This window comes from Panthera pardus, unplaced genomic scaffold, assembly GCF_024362965.1.
Source record: "Panthera pardus isolate Hobbes unplaced genomic scaffold, ASM2436296v1 HiC_scaffold_22, whole genome shotgun sequence".
Taxonomy (NCBI): Eukaryota; Metazoa; Chordata; class Mammalia; order Carnivora; family Felidae; genus Panthera; species Panthera pardus.
The window spans coordinates 62,647,153-62,667,824 of NW_026526788.1; the positions used below are offsets into that span (position 1 = coordinate 62,647,153).

At 40.8% G+C, this 20,672-nt stretch overlaps 1 protein-coding gene across 1 annotated transcript in view; it reads left to right on the forward strand.

Moving 5' to 3' along the window:
* Positions 1 to 20,672, forward strand: part of SORCS3 (sortilin related VPS10 domain containing receptor 3) — a 594,679-nt gene that overhangs the window by 551,135 nt on the left and 22,872 nt on the right. The window contains exons 17-20 of the mRNA XM_019459374.2: positions 5,043 to 5,156; positions 8,335 to 8,506; positions 10,827 to 11,013; positions 16,654 to 16,787. Of these exons, the coding sequence (XP_019314919.2) occupies positions 5,043 to 5,156; positions 8,335 to 8,506; positions 10,827 to 11,013; positions 16,654 to 16,787 (607 nt within the window). The remainder of the gene's footprint in view (positions 1 to 5,042; positions 5,157 to 8,334; positions 8,507 to 10,826; positions 11,014 to 16,653; positions 16,788 to 20,672) is intronic.

Genomic DNA, 20,672 nt, shown 5'->3' on the forward strand with positions numbered 1-20,672 from the left:
TAAGTCCTTTAGATGGATTATCTTACTTTTCTCAGCTAGCTTCTGGAAGGAGAGTCTGTTACTGTAGGCCTTTGATAGATGAAGAAATGGATACACAGAGAGGTTAAGTAACTCATTCAAAATGATAATATTCTGACCTGAGAGTTCTAAGTCTGGGCGTGTTTTAGTGCTTCCTTCCATGTGCAGTATGGTTCCACATCTATAGAGGGAGTTTATCAAGTGGTAACATAGAGGGGAAGAGAGATGGGGATGCCGCAGTGCATAAGTGCAGGGGTGTCTGAAATCAACCATTAGTATTCTGCATTTAGAGTACAATCAAGTATATTTTTCTATAGACTAGCATTGTGGAAAAAGCAAAGGTGTAAACCAGAGTTTTGAACTGAAAGAAGGCATAATTGCAAATAATAAGGAACATAACTAGGGGCTGAATTTTACAATCCAGACCTATATTATCCAATATAGCAGTCACTAGTCACATGTGGTTATTTGCATTAAAATGAAATTAAATTACACATTCAGTTCTTCAATTGTACTAGCCATATTCTGGGTGTTCGTAGTCACATGTGGCTAGTGGCTACCATATTGGATAGCATAGTTGTAAAACAGGAAGGTCTTTCAGACAGCCCTGGTCCTTCCTACCTGCAAGTGCCAGAAATGATCAGAGCAAGGAGTGTTGAGGACTGGAGTAATGACAGAAGGCTTACTGTGGAAGGTTGTGATGGAGCTGTGTAGACTTGGTGCCAAGCACAAGGGAAAAGGGCAGCACTTCAGAGAATGCAGTTGTGTGAAAAGGTTGTTAGAGGGCATGAGGCTTGATAAAGAGAAATACTTGAGGGATGCTTGTTGGGTTTTTCATACAATTTCTGAAAGAGTTTGGATGTAATCGCCTTTCTTTTTGCCTGTATTTAGGCTTCTGCCTTAGCAAAATGTTAATGATGTTAATTATTATCCCATCGTTTTTGTTGCAGTTGCTTCTGTTTGTTGAGTGTTCACTCTGCATCTGCCAAAACCTTCTATCTGCCCATTTCAAACCAGCATGTGATCCTGTCTCATTAAGTGGGACAGAGACATCCGGGGAGTACTATTCCTGGAATCTCAACCGCCAAATGGGAGAATGGAGGGCCTGGGGGTCACTGAGGCAGTGATAGGGCTCTGCATGGTCTGAGAGTAGAAAAGCCCCAGCAACTGGGCCAATTGAAAGCATGACTTCTGGACTGGCTCCCAGAGTCTCAGAATGTCATTCCTGGGGACCAGGGGGCTCTCTCTTATGATGATTAAATGGGTGCTTCATTTACTAAATCTGAGGCATGGATCAGGAGTCCCAAGTATCACTTCCATCTGCCATTTCCAGCTGTGTACAGTCTTGAACAAGTCACTTCTCTTTTGTTTCTCCCTTCCAACCTACCAGTTGAGAGGATTAGACCCAAGGAATACAAGTGTCACTGACACGCAGAAGCTTTGTGATTTCTGAAGCTTGTCTCTTCCCTCTTTAGATGGTCTAAGGCTTCTCCCTGAATGGGATTTGGAGGACATACATCTCCTGGAAATGGAGAAGTTTCCTCCTAAACTTTTAGAAGTTCTAAACCCTTTTATAGTTAAGAAAGATGCAGAGGTGACTTATTTCTGGAAGGAAACTGCTGGTGTGTTTGCAGAAGCTGTGGCAGCATACTTCCCTGAGGCAAATCAGACTTTCTGGTACATTCTCTCCAAATGTCACAATTCAACAGAAAAACACCTCTTCCCCAGAAAGTTGGAGCAGCAGCTGGAACTGCTTGTTTTTTTTTTTGTTTTTTGTTTTTTGTTTTTTGTTTTTTGTTTTTAAAATCATGCAAACTCCAGAGCTGGGGGGTAGGTTGGGCAGAATGAGATTTTAATATACATTTAACAGAAGTTAATGAAGAAGTCCACAGCTTGGAGGCAGCCAGTGATGTTTCCATTAATGTTATTAAATATTAATGAGGTGCCTTTTCTCTTTGGGGCAAAACAGCATCCCTGACGCACCTTTTTTAATTACTGCATTGCTAACAGGTAGCAGAGCTGAACAGAACTGCTAAAGATGGTTAAAGATTTAGGAAAGAGCATTAAGACATTCCTTTCCTTCCCAAAGCTATTAAGGAGAGCACCCTTCCTTCAGAGATTATTAATATTTCTTAGGGTTAGCAGGACATTCAGTAGATTTAGTTCATCCAGCAGTTGGAGAATTGTCTAGAAGCATTGCAGACCCACCACAGCCCAAATGTTTCTACTGATAAGCAATGCTTAGAAATCAGATATTCTGGTGGTGCCTGGGTGGCTCAGTTGGTTAAGTGTCCAAGTTCAGCTCAGGTCATGATCTCATGGTTTGTGGGTTCCAGCCCCATGTCAGGCTCTGTGCTGACAGCTCAGAGCCTGGAGCCTGCTTTGGATTCTGTGTCTCCTTCTCTCTCTGCCCTGGCCCCACTCATGCCCTCTGTCTCTCTGTCTCTCTGTCTCTTTGTCTCTCTCTCTCTCAAAAATGAATAAACATTAAAATTTTTTTTAAAATAAATCAGATAGTGCTGTGCTGGTAAATATTTAACTACTAGCTCTCTTGGAACAAATAAATAAGCCCTCATTTGTAGCATTTGCTGATTGCTTTAAATATCCCCAAATGTGGCCAATTTCAAGCTACCAGCATGACGCCAGTGAATATAGAATTGAGAAGAGATGTACAGAAGCACATTATGTAGTATTTTTGTCCTACAGGTACATAGATGCAAATGACCTCAGGAGCATAGATAAAATAATAATACCTAACATTTTATATATAACAATATATTAGTAGTAGTAGTAGTAGTAGTAGTATTATAACAAATGCAGCAAAATATAAGGGGTCTCTGTGCTTTATGTATTTATTTTTAAAATATATTTATTTAATTGAAATTTGATATAACTTATTTTTTTGATATTGGCTGTGTTTAACAACTATTAATTAGCTGGCAAAATTCCTGAAATTTTAAGTCTGTTCCCACTGGTGGTTACCAACTGTCACAATACTGAGTCCGCATTGAACGTGCGGGCTGGGAGATCTCTGATCATTGATCAGGAGGCATGGCAAAAGATTTGTTTGACGGACACGTCCCTTGCTCCTTATTTTCTTCCATTTTCATTTAAACATGGCCATATCAAAGCTGGTCTTGAGTCCCACCTTTCTGGCTTAGGCATCTGTCTAGCACTTGGGATGTTTTCTGTGGTCCACACTGGAAGGTGAACTATGGGTTCACATCTCCCTGCAGAGATAGACCCAATGTAATGGAATAATAAGTGTGATTACTTTTAAAACATAATTGGAGTATTCATTCACCCAGTAAATATTCAACACCGACAATGTCCTAAGTACTGCTCTGAACTATTATATTGCCAAACAAAACCAACAGAGATCTCTGTATCTTCAATGTTTCCAACATGCTGTGGTCACAAAGATTCTGTCTGGGGAATCAGCGAAGGCCTCCTCTGATTAGATACTGAAGACGAATACTAAGCAAACTACCAAACACAGACAACGTTGAGTGCTTCAAGCCCAGGGAATAACATATGCAGAGACAAAGGGTTGAAAATTTGGCCTGGACTGTTCAGGTATGAGTTTGGTGTAGAGGAATATGGTGAGGAAGTAAGGTGATATGGAACTGAGAGAACAATTTCTATAATCTCCTCCATCAGTCGGTGCTTCCTAACTGTACTGCTTCATACTGTATTTTCATGTTCTGCCTCATGCTGTATTATTCTGTTCTTTGGTTGGATTTGAGGCATGTTAGGTCTCTTTCTACAAAGACTAAAAGTCCTTGTAGGCAAGGATTGTAATACTTCTTCCTGAGGACAGTGCACATATTGAGTCATAAATAAATCTAGAGTTAAACTTGTATTCCTACCTCCCTTTCATTCCTACCCTAGTCACAGACTGTTTCCCTCTATTTTCATTGGACTTTAATTAAATCTTGGCTCAAAGAACATGGGAACAGAAAAAGAAAGGAGGGGTAGGTCTGGAGAGAGTGACTTTCCTTGCTGTTATATGTTTTATTAACACTCAGTGGATCAATATTCAAATGTCCAGATTGTTCTGCCCAGTCTGTGGGTTTCAGGAAACCCTTGGGTGCTTAACTTAGAAGCATGAATTCTCCTGCCAAGTGAAGACACCCTCAGTGACCTCTGGTTGGTTTCAAGAGCAATAATACTTATTTTATTGCTCTTTTTCTACCCTGACATTTATGCACCTGGGAGCCTTATGAAACTCCAAGAAGTAAGGAAACACCAGTCACATTTCAGACGGGGGCCCTCCTCTCTACACACTGGTCTTTTACTTCATTTTGGAATGGGAGGAATGCAGGAGGGAATTATACCTGATTTTCTTTCTTTATTTTATTACAGCTAGGCTTTTATGAAAATGTGGAAAAGAACCTCAGTTTGTTGTTTTTTGTAGGGTAACAGGAGACCTGTGTTATATGTATGTATTGGGGACAAATTGAATGACTGTTTGTATATATGTGAATGCAAATATATATATATATATATATATATATATATATATATATATATATATATATATATATATATTGGGAAGGAATTTGTAGGAAAAATTAAAATAAAATCTATGAAATTAATTTTGGAATAACACCTATGGAATTTTATCCAGAAATGAATCTTGACCTTTAAAATCATCCTCTTGCTTATCACCTACTTATGTCAGTAATTCCACTGTGATCCAGAATATGCTTTTCAGCTCATAGCATCCCTGACACCCAACCCCAGCCAGTGTACCTGCTACATGATGTATATCCATACCTCTTTTTAACCTGGAGTATTTGTTTGATAATGCATTATTTCTTCCATACACTGGATTTCCAATGATTCGAGATTATTTCTAACTCTAAAACTTCATATGAATATTTGCTGTCACTGGGAATATTTGAAAGAATGCAATGCAGCTTTTTGCAAGACCGTAGAGATGTATTTGTGTTTGTGTGTGTCTGTGGGTGTTTTGGCATTTGTGCATCTGTACTAGTGTGCAATATTCATTTTCTGGACAGTGACTACGGCTATGAGAGACACGGGGAGAGCCAGTGTGTCCCAGCTTTCTGGTACAACCCAGCATCCCCATCAAAGGACTGCAGCCTTGGTCAAAGCTACCTTAACAGCACTGGGTAAGTAAAACACCTGAAGGAACTCTATTCACTAGTCTCCTGTTTCCCTAGATTGGGATCAAAGGTAGCATTTCTTCTGAAGCATGAGAGAGTATGGATAGTTTGTTTATAGGTGCCTTCTGAGGAAAGCTGAGGCTTTCTTTAGCTTAGAGTAGCTTTAGGGGGAACATCAGAAATCTACCAGATTTCAATACTTTTTTCCATTTGCCTCTGACAGACCATAGCTATTGTTTCAGTCGGGTCTTCTTTGCTGGAAAGAGATGCCACCTTATTTTTTGAGCCCCTGAGGAAATAAATGAACACAAGTGGTATGCAGATATTACAGTGCTCTCTAGTGATAGATGAACAGAAGCTCTCCTAGACTGTGATGCTGGCAACTTAAAATGAAAATTTACAGGTCCCATTCTAGAACCTCCTGGAATAAGAAGGTCAAGGCATACTTTGTTTAATTGTCACACTATGTATGTGTTTCTCTCTTTGCTCACTTATAGTTACTCAGATTTGTGGGGAAAAAAATATTTCCTTGAAGACTTATCTTCCCGTCTTTTGCTACCTCCATGGTGCAGAACGGATTTGGCAAGTGGATTGGGGGTCTAAGATAGCACTTTTCAAATTTTAATGTGTTGTAGATCACCTGGTGATCTTGTTAAAATGCAGCTTGTGATTTGGTAGATGTAGGGTGGGGCTGAGATTCTTCATTTCTAAGAAGTTCCCGGGCATCATTGGCATTACTGGTCCTAGGACTTTGAGTAGCGGAGGACTAAGGTGTTCTGGACTCCAGTCTCAACTCTTCCAATGGGTCCTCTACCGTCTCACACAAGTTACTCACCACCTCAGTACTTTTACCTTCTCTGATTGTAAAATACTGAAAAGGTACAATCTACCTAAGTGACGGGAGAAAATGATGGAAGAGATGTGTTGAGTGGTCTGAGCTACTGAAAGCAAGAACTTTTAGTTAAATACTTGGTTCTTAGGGAGCTGTTGCTGGGTCCTGAGCTGGGGCTTAAGCACTTTTGATGTGATTTTATTGTGGGTGTCTAGTTCAGGGATTTAAGCCATTCAAAATACAGATCCAGAAGCATGAACTTTCAGAGATATGGTAGAAGAGAACACAGTGCTATCAAGTTTGAGGAAGAAGAATATGATAGGCACAAGTCATCAGCTAGGCCACCAAATCCCAAGCCAGAGCATACCTTGGACGGAACTGGAAGAGAATTACATCACAACACCACATATGATCATGTGACACGTATATGTACACCCAATTTAAAGCAAGTTAGGTATACCAAAATCCCAAATAGCCAATCAAATAAATTAGGAAGCTGAAAAGGAAAGATAATTCAATTTTTTTCCAAAAGACTTACTACAACTGTGTACACATACCTCTGTGTTGCTTAAATGTTGGCTTATATTATAGGTGGTCAACCAGCTGGCCAGTTGAGGTTGAAGAGAAAGAGTAGATGATATCAAGTTTGCATTAGGATATGGTACCCACCAAAATATCTGCCATAAGTAAAAATTAAATATCTTGTAAATGATTAAAAGTCAGCAAGAAAGTATAAATTGATTATAAAAGTTTGATGATGTAGACTGGTGCTGACCAAAAGAATTATAATATGAACCAAAAGAATTATAATATAATATAATATGAGAATTATAATATATAATTTAAAATTTCCTAGTAGCTACATTAAAAATTTTAAATGAAAACTTAATTTTAATAAGATAATTTACTTAACCTAATATATCCAAAATAGTATCATTTTAACATGCAAGACTAACCACATTTTAAGTGCACAGTAGGCACAGGTAGAAAGTGATTAGCATATTGGACAGCACATCTGAAGACCCATTATGAGCTCAGTTGGCAATTAAAAAAATATTATGTATCTACAAAGGGGTATATTGTAATTCTATCTGAGGCAGTAACTACACACAGCATTTGCTTAACATCCTCCTGAGATCTTTGGGTGGAGATAGGGCTGGTAGTTCAGCAGTGTTTGGGGGGTGAAGGATGGAGAGAGGACCGGGGGGAAATATCAGGTATAGTGGAGGATCAATATTATTCATAAAGAATTGTCTCTCATCTGCTTTCAATTGAAAGGCAATCAGAAGAAGGCAGCATGGATGGTTTGGTTAATTACTCCTGACATAAGGGTGAAAGAAGACATGATATAATGATGGTGGTGGTGACACATTTATATTTTGTGGTTTTACCAGAATGTTGATTATATGCAGTCTTACAGATAGTGGAAATAATATTTTCCGTGCAGGTCAGGACTGTGGACAAGCTCTTGGCTTCATATGCTGGGATCACTCATGAAGTGAGATGACATGGCATCACTATGTGCAAAGATGCTCTTGTCCTGAAAGGCCACACTGCTTTGTGAGGAGTTTTCCCCATGCCCACTTCTTCTCTGAGCTGATTTTTCCTCAGCAGGATTTAACAGGCATTTCAAATTTGTGCTTTGGAATTGGCATTTGTGTTGAGTGGGAAGTGAAATATTAGTAAGGAGAGAAAATGTGCTGTGCAAGAGCCCCGTGGCTTCAGAGCAAGGGCTATTAGGTATTAAAGGATGGAATGATGTCCTGCAGGTCGAGGGAAGACAGGAAGAGGCTTCCTGATGAATCAGAGTTGGAAGTCTGATCTTCTAGGTGATGGGCATTGAAGAAGGCATCTTTTGGGATGAGCACTGGGTGTTGTATGGAAACCAATTTGACAATAAATTTCATATATTAAAAAAAAAAGAAGTCTGATCTTCTAGATGGTTTTCAGTACAGAGAAAACTGGAGATGGCCTTAGATAACTCCAAACAAGTCCCTTCCTCCCTCACAGAAAGGAGCACTTGCTTTTCTTACTTCCCTCGTCCAGTGGGTCAGCCTCCTTCCCTCTTGCATGTGAGTCACGCATTGATTTTTCTTGGCTAGTTTAGACACTGATCTGATCTGTGGCTCACCAGGTAGGATCAATAATAATGTTTAAAGAGCTGCTCTTCCTCAGATGGAGGGATAGCAGTTCCTCAGCATTTGTTTGGCTTCTTAAAGGGCTGTCTTCTTTGAGACTCAGTGTTTAGGAGCAGCTGTGCAAAACGTCTCTCACTCTAGCTTTCTGGTATCCTTTTCTAACATGCACACACACACTCACCCCACACTGCCAACAGCTGTCAATACTCTTTAGGTACCGGAGAATTGTATCTAACAACTGCACGGACGGGCTGAGGGAGAAGTACACGGCCAAGGCCCAGATGTGTCCCGGAAAAGCCCCTCGAGGCCTGCATGTGGTGACAACCGACGGGCGCCTAGTAGCAGAGCAGGGGCATAATGCGACCTTCATCATTCTCATGGAGGAGGTAGGTGTTGTCCTGGGTCTCCGAGGTCATAACTCACTGCTCCCAGGGAGGGAAAAAAGAAAGATGATGTACCCCCCCAGGTGCCTGTACCAGAGTCAATGGTCAGAAGACAGAAGGGATAAAAGAAGGCTTGGACATTTAGGGACCCTCTTCCCTCCATCACTTGGCACAGACCTGGGCTGCAGGAGACCCACTTGGCTCAGGGCAGATGCAGATCTGGATATGTTCTTTGAGATTCCCCTTTAGGGCCTGCTTTGTTGAAGGAATATTTATCACCATAAGACCATATGCTCTAAACTTTGCCAGAAGAAGGGAATTCGTATTTTTTCTGTTGCTCCCAGGAGCCTCTTTTGCTTTTTTCCTCATACTTAACCCCCCTGATTAAAAAAAGCCCACAAGTCTTTCAAAGAGTCTTGAGAGTGAGGGTGAGTGTGGGGGAAGATTATTGCAATCTTTTAAACATATATGTATAAAGAAGGTCACATTAGTTGCTCTTCCATCAACTGGCTGCTCCATTATTTCACTTTTTAGTGTCTTCTGCAATTAAGGCAGTAAAATCAGCCTGCATCCATTCATTCCAGGGTGGAAACAGCTCTGTCTTACGCTTCTTGCTCCCTACATGAACTACTTTATCCCTTTCCCAAACCAGAGAGCTTTTCAGGCACTCCTTGCTGAGGGGGTGGGGCAAAAAAGCTTGCCTGATTTACAGAGACCTCTAAATGTGTGTGCAAATTGCTTTGAGCTCTTCAGATCTTGGAAAGAGACCACAGCAGGCCAGGAGGGGGTTTTTTTTGTTTTTTTGTTTTTTTTTTTGTTTTTTTCCCCCAAATGTGAATACTTTAGAAACCTTTAAAGTCTGGGCCATACTGAACAGGATGGTGAAGGTTCCTTATCCTGGGTTGACAGATTCTTCAGCCTTCGCCCACAGGGCACTTGAATTAAAGGACTTTAAGATTTAGAGGAGGTCACTATCATATTTCCACTAGGGAGTTTCCAGGACCAGCAATATAAAAACCTTCTCCTGAATGGATGTGAAGAGCCATGATCTTATCCATTTGAATTGCCTCTAGTTCATTTCCACTTCAATTTATATTCATAAACCCAAGGGTAGTTAACATTGTGCAGGGGGCAAGGGAGCACCTATCAATATTTCATTCACATCTGGGTTGCCATGGGGGAAGAGATGGAACATGAAACTGTGATCAATGCACCTTCACTGGACAGAAGGATTGGCTCATAATTCCAAAATGATGTATATCCTTTTTTTAAAATTTCATCAACTATGTTTGTAAACAGAGAGATCCAATTCTTCTTTTTCATCGAGGATCCTTGTTTTGTGGTCAGGTTCAATTGCATTTATCCAAAACGCTGACCCAATATAGTGGGAGGAAGAACAAGGGAGGGTAAGCTTCAGTATCCGCTCTTAAGAAGCTGAGCATCGGCTTGGGGCGTTCGGATGACCTCACCAGAACTGATGGCATCATGCCTCTAGGTGTCTCCCAGGGGGCTCTTGGCCTTCCAAGAGGCAGAGGGATCTGTGAGCTGGGATGATTGGAAAAGGCTTCAGGGAAGAGGGGCTTAGGCAGGTTTAGGGAAACCCAAGGTCAGCAGAGCATGGATGTAATTTTAACTGGTATGTAGTATCCATGTGTAGCCTGGGAATAATCATCCTACCTCACAGAGTTATTTTGAAGGTGTGGTATAGAGTATGTGTTAGGTGATAAACATAATGCTTGGAACATAATAATAAATATTAAAACATAGGAATAATTATATATAGTTCTAGCATTGTAGTTGAGAGCATTAGTGTTGAAACCAGACTGGCTTGGTTCAAAATTGGTCTCTTCCACTACTAGCTGTGAGTCTTTGGTCTACTTATTTATTTTTGTCCCCATTTATAAAATGGGGAAAGTAATACTTTCTGCATTAGAAAGTTGTGAGGAGATCAATTGCTTGGAACTGAAAAGAAACTTTGTAAGTTAGCTGTTACTACTATTGCTGTTATTCTTATGACACAGGAGAGGAATATTAAAGCATGTGTGTGCCTAGAACTCCCTAGAGGCTTTACCTTGTCCCCTTGGGCCCATGTCAGAGGCTGCCCTGAGCTTGGGCTTACGGGGACAACAGATCCATAGGACCTCCCCATGATGCCCAGTGGATATCATATAAGAGTCTGATGGTTGTGTGCAGGGTGCTTCAGCCCTGAGAGAGTCTCTAGGTCCTCAAGAGGGTGATGCAGAAGGCACAGGACCAAGCATCCAATAGGACTCAGACTGGACATGTGAGTGAGCCCAGGCCCACTGCTATTCCCCCCGTGCAGGGTGATCTCCAAAGGACAAACATCCAGCTTGACTTTGGGGATGGGATTGCAGTGTCCTATGCTAACTTCAGCCCCATCGAGGATGGCATCAAGCACGTGTACAAGAGTGCGGGCATCTTCCAGGTGACGGCCTATGCAGAGAACAACCTGGGCTCAGACACAGCTGTTCTCTTCCTGCACGTGGTTTGTAAGTAGCATGAGCCTTCTCCTTTCTTATGTTCCTCCCAATTGACAACTGGTGTCAAGACTTCTGGGATGCAGAGCTGAGACTAGCTTTGGTATGACTGCCACCCTTTTGTAATGGCCCAAGTGGAGAGACTGAGATGTGTGCTCATCTGTGTTTCAGTTTTCTGACACCGAAGTAGATTAAATATCTTGAAAGTTTGGGGGATAGCATTACCAACTGGCCCCTCCTTTTCAGTCCCACTACATCCTGATGGACGTATGCACATGCAGACACACATTCAGGTGAAAGTCATTTCACTTTGCTTTGGAGAGTCCTAAGAATATAGGAAGAGGAAGCTCACCTGGTTCACGGCCACATGGTGACTTCCAAGCTACTATGAGTGAAGGCAGCCCGAATCAAAGTAAATTTCTAATCTCTGTTGGAAGAACCAAAGAAGGGTTAAAGAAACATGTACGGATTTTTGAAAATGTAGAACTGAGCACACAAAAGAACCTAATTCTTATGTCCAAGGTTACTGTAAGTTCACTCCTATTGTAAACAATTCTAAGGACTCTCCAAAATGTTTTTGTTGACCTGGAACGTTTTGCATTACTATTGACTGTCGCTTGGCCCAAATCAAAACAACAGCTGAAATTCCAAAGTACTTTGTGTGTAATGGATACGTTTTGTGTATTTGTTATCCTGGGACTTAATTCATGTAAAATGAAACTTAAATATTATGATTTTAGCATGTTGGGTCAAGACATGTTATGGGGCTGGTATTGATTTCCTATGCCTTTCTCAGTGATACTCATGGGCCTAAGGAATTCTGTGGTTCTAATTTATATACCCCATGATGTTTGGGGAGTAATATGCTATATATGGTAAAAATTATATGTCCCCAAAGAGTCTAGGTGAATGCAAGAAGTATCTCCACCTCAGTGATGATGTAAACTCCACTTTATAAGCTGCCTACATTTAAAAGGTTTCTGGAAAACAGTAAACTATCTAGTCATCTAGCATTTTAATCATAGTGGTAGCACAAGGGCCACCAGTGATAGGGGAAGAGCACTGGGGGACACCTGGATGATAGATCAGTTACATCGTTAAAGATGCCAGGATACTTGGCCACAAGATAAATTATTTCTTCTCTGGATCTTCTGAACTCCAATTTCAAAATGGCTTAATTCTAACTGGTACTTTGCCTCACATGGCTCTTGTAACAAATAGGAAATGTAAATAAAACACCCGATTATTTACTAATTTATTCAACAAATGTTTGTTGGATCTGAATATATGTAAGGCATTCAGCAAGGCACCGCGGAAGTAACAATACAGATATGGCCTGAGTCTTGAAGACTTTACATTCTGGTGGGTGAGGGCAGGTGCTGCTAGAAATGGGCCATCAATAGCCCTAGTGGTAATAACCATACTATACCAATTATACTCATTCTGTGCCAGAAGCACCAGATCCAAAACCCAGGTAGGTGGCATGCAGGGTGTTCATGAGTCAGGGTTTAGAACAAAGGGACCTCTGTTTGAAATCTGATTATATCCCTTTGTTAAACATCTAATACTGATCAACTTTCTTACTCTACAAACTTCTGATTGCTCATCTTTAATAGTTAGGTTATAGGGAAGCTATGAGAATCAAATTGGATTATGAATATGGTTCACGGGTCCCCAGGACCACCCCCTTGGGTTTGTTGATTCACTAAAAGGACTCACAGGACTCAACATATTGTCATACTCAAGACTGTGATTTATTACAGTGAAAGGTGACAAAATAAGATGAGCAAAGGAAAAGGGCCAGAGGGCAAAATCTGGAGGAAGCCAGTCATGATCTCCAAAGAGTCAGCCCCTATCATGGTGTCACCCAACATGGGTAATTCCTCCAGCAAGGAGTTCTAGAAGCACATGAGAAGGGCTCTTTACCAGAGAAGCTGCTTAGAAATACATTACCCATGATTTTTTGGGAAGGACTGGTCAGGTAAGCATCTCCTGCCTAGTGTATGCCAGAATTCCAGACACCCTAAGGAAAATACATTCTCAGAATAAACCATATTGTTGGCATAAACTATCTAGACATAGTGAACCACTCTTAGCAGTTAACTGTTGAGTGGAAATACTCTCAAAGCCAAGTTTCCAGATGTTATCAAGAGCCAATCTTGCACACAAGTCTTTCCAAGGATGGCAATTTCAGGTCTATGTTAACATTTTTCTGCACAGTATGCAAAATGCCACTTAACCACCCAGCTTGGCACATGATGAATGTTACCTGTTATAGTAATTACTAAGTACTACCTACTAACTTTCTGCCTGACACTTCTGCTGCATTTAAAAATGAAGACAAAGAGGGAAAATTTACTTTCCTCTCTCCCACCCATATTCCTAATTCTAACAATAGCGGACCTTACCCGAAGGGTGCAAAGACCAGTGTATCTTAGTGGCAAAAATCACAACAGCAAGGAACTGATTTATACTGTGGGTTATGTGCATGAAGGAGGAAATGTTCCTTGAAACTTTTATCATGCTCGTAATTCCCTCCAAATCAATCATGGCTGCATTTACCAGACAGTTATTATAGTGGAAACTGCTCTTGGCCTCACCTTGGGCCATTAGCTAACAAAAGTAGTTGTTAGCCACCCATAATAACCAATCTCGCACAAATTATTAGATTTTTATCAAAAAGAGCACTGTTTGACAGTGAGGATTTTATGAGTTGGCTGTGCTCCCTCCTGAATCCTTCCTCTCTCTTCTCTCTGGTCACTGGTATATCCCTAGGTTGAAGCCCAGAGCATCTGGTTCAGGTTCTTTGCCCTACAAAGCTATTACATGTTGGGGTGCCTGGGTGGCTCAGTCGGTTAAACATCCGACTTCGGCTCAGGTCATGATCTCACGGTTTGCGAGTTTCAGCCCCGCATCGGGCTCTGTGCTGACAGCTGACAGCTTGGAGCCCGGAGCCTGCTTTGGATTCTGTGTCTCCCTCTCTCTCTCAGCCTCTCCCCCCCCCCTCTCAAAAATAAATAAACATTAAAAAAAAACTATTATGTGTTGTTGTTCCTTGAGATTCTGTTTACCCAAACATGCTTGTCTTGAATTTGGAAAAAATGTGATTATGTTTGATGGTGTGCCAATTCATGGAAACTGTATCCCTTTGTTTGCAATGAGTTTAGGGAGAAGAATATCTCCTTTTATCTTTTTGGGCATCAAAGTACCTGACAGTGTGTAGCTGGGCCAAGGCCCTTGAGTAACAGAAAGCTGAGAAGAAGTGCCAGGGCCACAAGCCATTAGCAGTATCATCACTTAACTGTGGAAAGGCCTGGGATTCTGATGAGCTGGCCAGGGGAATAAGCTTCCTGCATTATGAGGGAGGGATATAACAGGAGAATTGACTTTAAGGGTAAATGGTCCCTTTCCCAGCAGGGGAGGAATGAGCTCTGTATCTGGGCACAGAGAAAGACTCTGGGGTGTTATTGTAAACACAGAGTTCTCATCTCCCTCCTAGGACATGGCTGGCTGGGGGCTCCTTCCCACTGTCTCATTCTCCTCCCCATGAATCAGTAAAACACAAACAACAAAGAAAGGTAAATCATATAAGGTCCTAAAAATGACTAATTAAGTCACAAAAGTAGCCAGTGCTTTCTCATAACTTGTGGGTATTTGTATTTTCACCAACAATTAAACCATACAAAAATAATTGAGCAGAATTTCTTATTGAAAATAGTTAAACCTTCGGGGGTGCCTGGTTCAGTCAGTTAAGCATCCAGCTTCAGCTCAGGTCATGATCTTGTGGTTTGTGAGTTCGAGCCCCATGTCGGACTCTGTGCTGACAGCTCAGAGCATGGAGCCTTCTTTGGATTCTCTGTCTCCCTCTTTCTCTGCTCGTGCTTTCTCTCTCTCTCTCTCTCTCTCAAAAATAAATAAACATTTAAAAAAAATTTTAAGGAAAATAGTTAAACCTTTAGCCAAATGTGTATCTGAAGTGACAAGGTTGAAATTATTTGCTAGAAGTGACTATTTGCTGGAAGAAACCTTGAGGGTTGTATGTCTGTGGTCAGGTCAGAGAGCTGTAATCAATGAGTAGTTTCAAGCTGTAGATACGCAGGTCCTCGAACACATGTTGACTGTTTAGGAAAGTACAGCATGGACAGTGGCAGGCAGGCCTGACTGCTCTCCTCCTTTCAGCATTTGTCTTTACCCAAACACCTTCTCCCTCAGCATAAATCTACCTACAATACCGGCGATGCCCAGTGAGACTCAGAAGAACTTCTGCTGTCTTAGAGGGACTTCTATGCAATGGTACACAGAGACAGCGATAGTGGCGGTAGAAATAGTCCCCACCCAGAATTAACGGGATGGTACTTTTAACATCCAGATATCACATTCACATGTTCTTATTCCTCTAAGGAAGATGCGGGACGGCGTAATGGTAAGGGACTGTGTAAGGTCAAGGCTCTGTAAGAAAGAGGAAAAGATCATCAGCTACATTTAAACCAGACCAGAAATGAGAAGAAGCCATCTGTTTTCTTCCCTTTAAACCGAGCTGCCTCCAAAAGAACCCAAGATGTAAATAGTGAAGGTTGAGTGGCCTGAAAAATGTCCCACCTATGAGAAGAACTCAAGGCCCCCAACTAAAAAGATGTGGGGACTGCAGTCTTGACTTTTAGTTATTCTTGACACTATCACGATGGAAACCAGGAATATTTGTGCTAGCATAGTGTGAATTGATAATGGAATACTTTAATTGGGTTTGGTTAAGTAGCAAGGATATAAAGAAGGGAAAGGAGGTAAAGGGAAGGAAGGAAAAGAAAGAAAAAGGAAAGGAAAAGAGGAAGGAGTGGAAGTGGGGGGGAGAGGAAAACCCCACAGAGTTAAAAAAGATAACATATCCACCCCACAGTGCAACACTGACCTGTTAATGTTTTCCAGCAGCTTTTCCTCTTCTCATTTTATTTTGGAAATGAATTAAATTAAAATCCTCATTTATTGTGAGTGGGATGTGTTCATATATTTTCTCTGACTTGCTGCTTATATCAGTTTTCTGCAGGAAAAAAAGAGAAATTTGCTCACCTTTTTGCAAGCAGCTTTTTTATTATTTGGGAATCTGGAATTTGTTTCTCCTTTGATTTAGGGAGATACACATTTTCCTTTTTGTAAAACGGCCTTGCCAGCGTCTGAATGACGCCCACTGAGTATTGCAGATGATGGGCATAATGGCGGATTGTTGAAGAGGATGGAACCAATTAACAATCAAGGATAATGGAAGAGCCCTCCATATGATGCGCTGACCCCACATGACAATACAGGCTAATTGTCAGAAATGAAAGAGACTGCTGTTTATCTTCCTATTTATTGGCTAAGTGTCTAATAAACTGGCTTTGTCCTTGGATTGGAGGTTCATAAGTATTCATGGTTAGGCACATCAGATGTAAATGTATTTCGGATGTCATTCAAAAAGTCTGAAGTCTGATTTATGTTCCCTTTTATACAAGGTGCTTTATTTCAAGCACACACCCACATCTCAACATTTGTGAGTTTGTGATCCTTGTTTTACTATAGTTTATGGTAATAGGGGTTAAGATTAAGAATCTGGGAGTGCGATGAAGTTCGTTTATTCCCAGGATATAAACACTCATATTGTTTTCCTTGTTCCCACAGGTCCCGTGGAGCATGTTCATCTCCGAGTTCCATTTGTTGCTATAAGAAATAAGGAGGTCAACATCAGTGCGGTTGTGTGGCCCAGTCAACTGGGGACCCTCACCTATTTCTGGTGGTTTGGCAATAGCACAAAGGTTCGGCCCTTTCTGATCCATGTCTGAGTAGATCTGTGCTGAATTCTTCTATCTTCCAGCATCCATGTTGACGTTGGGGACATCAGAGATGTGGGCAATAGGGAGTACTTCCTGAATCTATGAATCCACCTAATTGAATATCACATACGTCTCTATACCAGATTCATTATTATAGTAGGGAAAGTTCAAACAATCCTGAGGAAGAAAGAGTACTCTGAGAAGCTATACAAACCTACTTCCATAATCAGTATTTCTAAAACTTCATTTGCTCTATTTTTTTTTAATCCTGGGCTCTCCACTCACTAGCTATGTAAAGGAAGCCACTTAGCATCTCTGAGATCCTGTGATTCCATCTGGAAATGTGAATTATATCTCTAAATACAGAGATGTGAAAATCAAATCAAATAATGCATGTAAAGAACCCTTCTCCAAGACCTACTAGATGTTCTATGAAGCCCAGGGTTTTCTTTAGGTTCTTTTTTAGACTGATGCTGCCACGCCTCTAAGAAGGGGACTACGAGGGCTAAACTCTGAACTTGGCACAGCCTCCCTACTCCCCGCAACTGGTGACAGTGATACTTGTGTCAACAGTGACTACACTTGGATAATAGGAGCTGGGAGCAGTTAGGCTGAGGGTCTCTAAATGTAAGGGCTTCATGTTTTTCTCCATTCCTGATTTTGTCTACATTTTGCTTGGTCATTCTTGATGTGATTGGCATTAACCATCTTAGACCTTTCATTTTTAAAAAGTAAGAAAGATATCGTATCACACTTGGAAATGCTGGATATCTCAAGAAAGGGGAAGCAAATATTCAGTTCTATGTAGTAATTCCTTTAAAAAAGAAATGAACAATGATGGCTTTGTTTGTTTCGAGATGACCAAAAAGAACTTCAGTCCCTGCATGGTAAGAGTGGGAGATGATTCACCCTGCCCTTTTTTAGGGAGGCCGCATGACATTGTGATGAAAACATGGACCTTGGAGTCACAGTGCCAGTGCCAGCTGTGTGAGCTTGATGAGGTCACTTGACCTAAAATTTAATTCAGTCAGCGCAAATTGGAGAGAATAATGCCTATATCATCTTAATTGTTGTCAAAATTAAATAAGATGCTATGTATCTCCCTAGTACATGCTAGGTACTCACTAAATGGATGCTTTTTATAAAAACTTGGAGTTAGGATGGGTTGATAAAAGACAGACTTATGGACCCAAGGGACCCTTTTCTGTTTGCATTGTTCATGCTGTATACTTTCAAGTCAGTTTCTTAATATAGGTTGTGATGCTTTTGCATTTCTGTAAAGATTATTCACCAGGACAAGAGATACAGAAGTTAGTTATTAAGATCCCCATTTGGTACATTAGAGAAGTGAAGTTCCCTGCGTGAGATGAGCATCCCAAGGTCAAACATCTGGTTAATTGTGGAGCCAGGTCTCCTAACTCCCATCTACCATGCACCACCCCAGTCTCAGGATGCATTGGCTGCATCACTCTGTTTGTCTTCTAGAGGTTACAGACCCTAAAATCTTTCTTCAATCACCAGCAGGCATATATAGTGAAAGAGGAAAGAGAGAATCATTTGGGAGGAGAAAATTAGAAACAGAGGATTTTAAGTGCCTTTATCTGCTGAGAACTTTTGGCTGTCAGGCCAGGGAATTCTTTGCTGTTAGTGTTCATTTACCAGGTGATCTTTACTGAGGCTGCTGTGCTCAAGGAGAGAAGTTCTTCGCAGTTGTCAACACAGTGATTTACTCAGCAGCCCACAAGGAGCTGGAGACACAGTGTTTCTCTACAGCACCATTTTTCCCCTTTGAATATGTTTTTTTTTTCCTTTGAGTATTCTCAGACCTGAATTCTAAGGCTTTTACTAGTTACTTAATCTAGTCTAGTTAATCTAGACTAGTAGTTAATCTAATCTACTTAATGCAGTTACTTAATCTAGTTTCTTAAATTTTGGTAAATAAACACAGAAGTGGGCAAAGTGACTGGGGAGTCAGGTTTCTGTTTCTCTAATGATTATCTTTGTTTGCTTAAACAAATCGCCCGATCTAAATATCAGTGCTTTTTCTCTCTGTAGAGCAAGGATACTAATATCTAACCCACAGACATCACTGAGTTATTATTTGAAATATACATCTAGCTAATCTATATTATGACATATTAGGAGAAGGGAAATTTTAAATTACAGAATGGCATTACAGTTTTGTTTTGGTTTGGGTTGGTGGTAACCTGAGGTCTTCTTTGGTTAGGAATTTCCACCTATAAGCTTGAGCATGAAGTGCTTCACAAATGCCCAGAATTGAGCAGTTTTAAAATAATAAATCTGGGTTGCAGTCCAGAATCAGATTCTTCTTGGCTGTATGTGTATAGTCAATCATGCAATTTCTCTGAACCTCAGTTTTGGTCTTTGTAACATCAGAGTAATAATAGTAGTAACTATTAGTAACTAATAGTGAACAAGTAGTAACCAGTAATAATTAATATTAGTAACTTAGATGTACTTAGAATATATCTAATAGCCCTTGAAAATATCAGTCAGGGTGGTGCTTGTCATTTGCATCAACGGCATCTACATTTCAATGGTGTATCTGATTTGGTTTCCTAGATTTCTCTCCCCCACCTAAGAATGGTTATTTGGTCCAGGTGAAAGAGATATATTTTCAGTTTTGTTTTGTTTTGTTTTGTTTTTGCTAGCACCATACCAGAAGCATATCAAGGGGGCCTCATCGCCCAATTGATCCAGTGAGCATTATATTTGACTGGCAAGTTAATGAGTGTCTTTGAATGTTTTGGTGAGGGCTCTGACTTGGTGCTATTTGGTTCCCATTAACTAGCAAACTGATCTGTAAAAAGAGATAATACTAATTTTTTTTAATGTTTATTTTTGAGAGAGAGAGAGAGAGCACGAGCAGGGGAGGGGCAGAGAAAGAGGGAGACACGGAATCCAAAGCATGCTCCAGGCTCTGAGCTGTCAGCACAGAGCCTGATGCGGGATTCAAACTCATGAACCATGAGATCATGGCCTGAGCTGAAGTCGGACACTTAACTGACTGAGCCACCCAGGCACCCCAGGAGCTAATACTAATTTCAGGCATTTATTTCTACTACAGCTTTGTAGGAGGCTGTTGATACATATCATTTTATTTAATCATTAGAACATTACTGATGGAGAAAATTATCCCATTTTTCAGAGAAAACACTTAGGCTAATAACCTTGTAAAGTAATGTTTTATGGGTGTGTGTGTGTGTGTGTGTGAGAGAGAGAGAGAGAGAGAGAGAGAGAGAGAGAGAGAGAGAGTTGTGACTGAGTGAATTACGCAAGTATACCCAGATGGTCGAATTAAATCAAGAATCAGTTCACCCCTGCCTTTATACCTAGCCCTTCACTCGGTGGTGTCAGGAATAGAGGAACACATACAACATTGTCCCTACCTTCAAGGAGATCAAAGTTCAAATGAGAAGGCATGATGAACACAGATGCAATGATTGGCGAGCCCATGTGATGTACAAGTAAATAGAAGAGAATAAACATTCCTCAAATCCAACAATAGTCTCATATACCTACAAACCTATCACAGGAGATGTGAAATTGCATCAGTAGCTCCATAGATCTTATTCAAGAGCCCATATTTTGTGCTAGATGTTTTGAGGAATACAAATCTGTGTAAATTCCATTTGTTATCTTTAAGAAGCGATCTTTTGGAGAGTATGAAGGCATAGGTACTATAAGGGAAGGTGGTAGGGATGTAATATTATTGGCCCAGTCAAGCAGCCTAGGTGGTGATGGATGTACACCTTGTTGGTCATGGAGTGAGTCACGTATGAAGTTGGTCTTAACCTGGCATTGAAGAAACAGAATTGAGGCAGAGAAAGGGAAAGAGATTTGTAT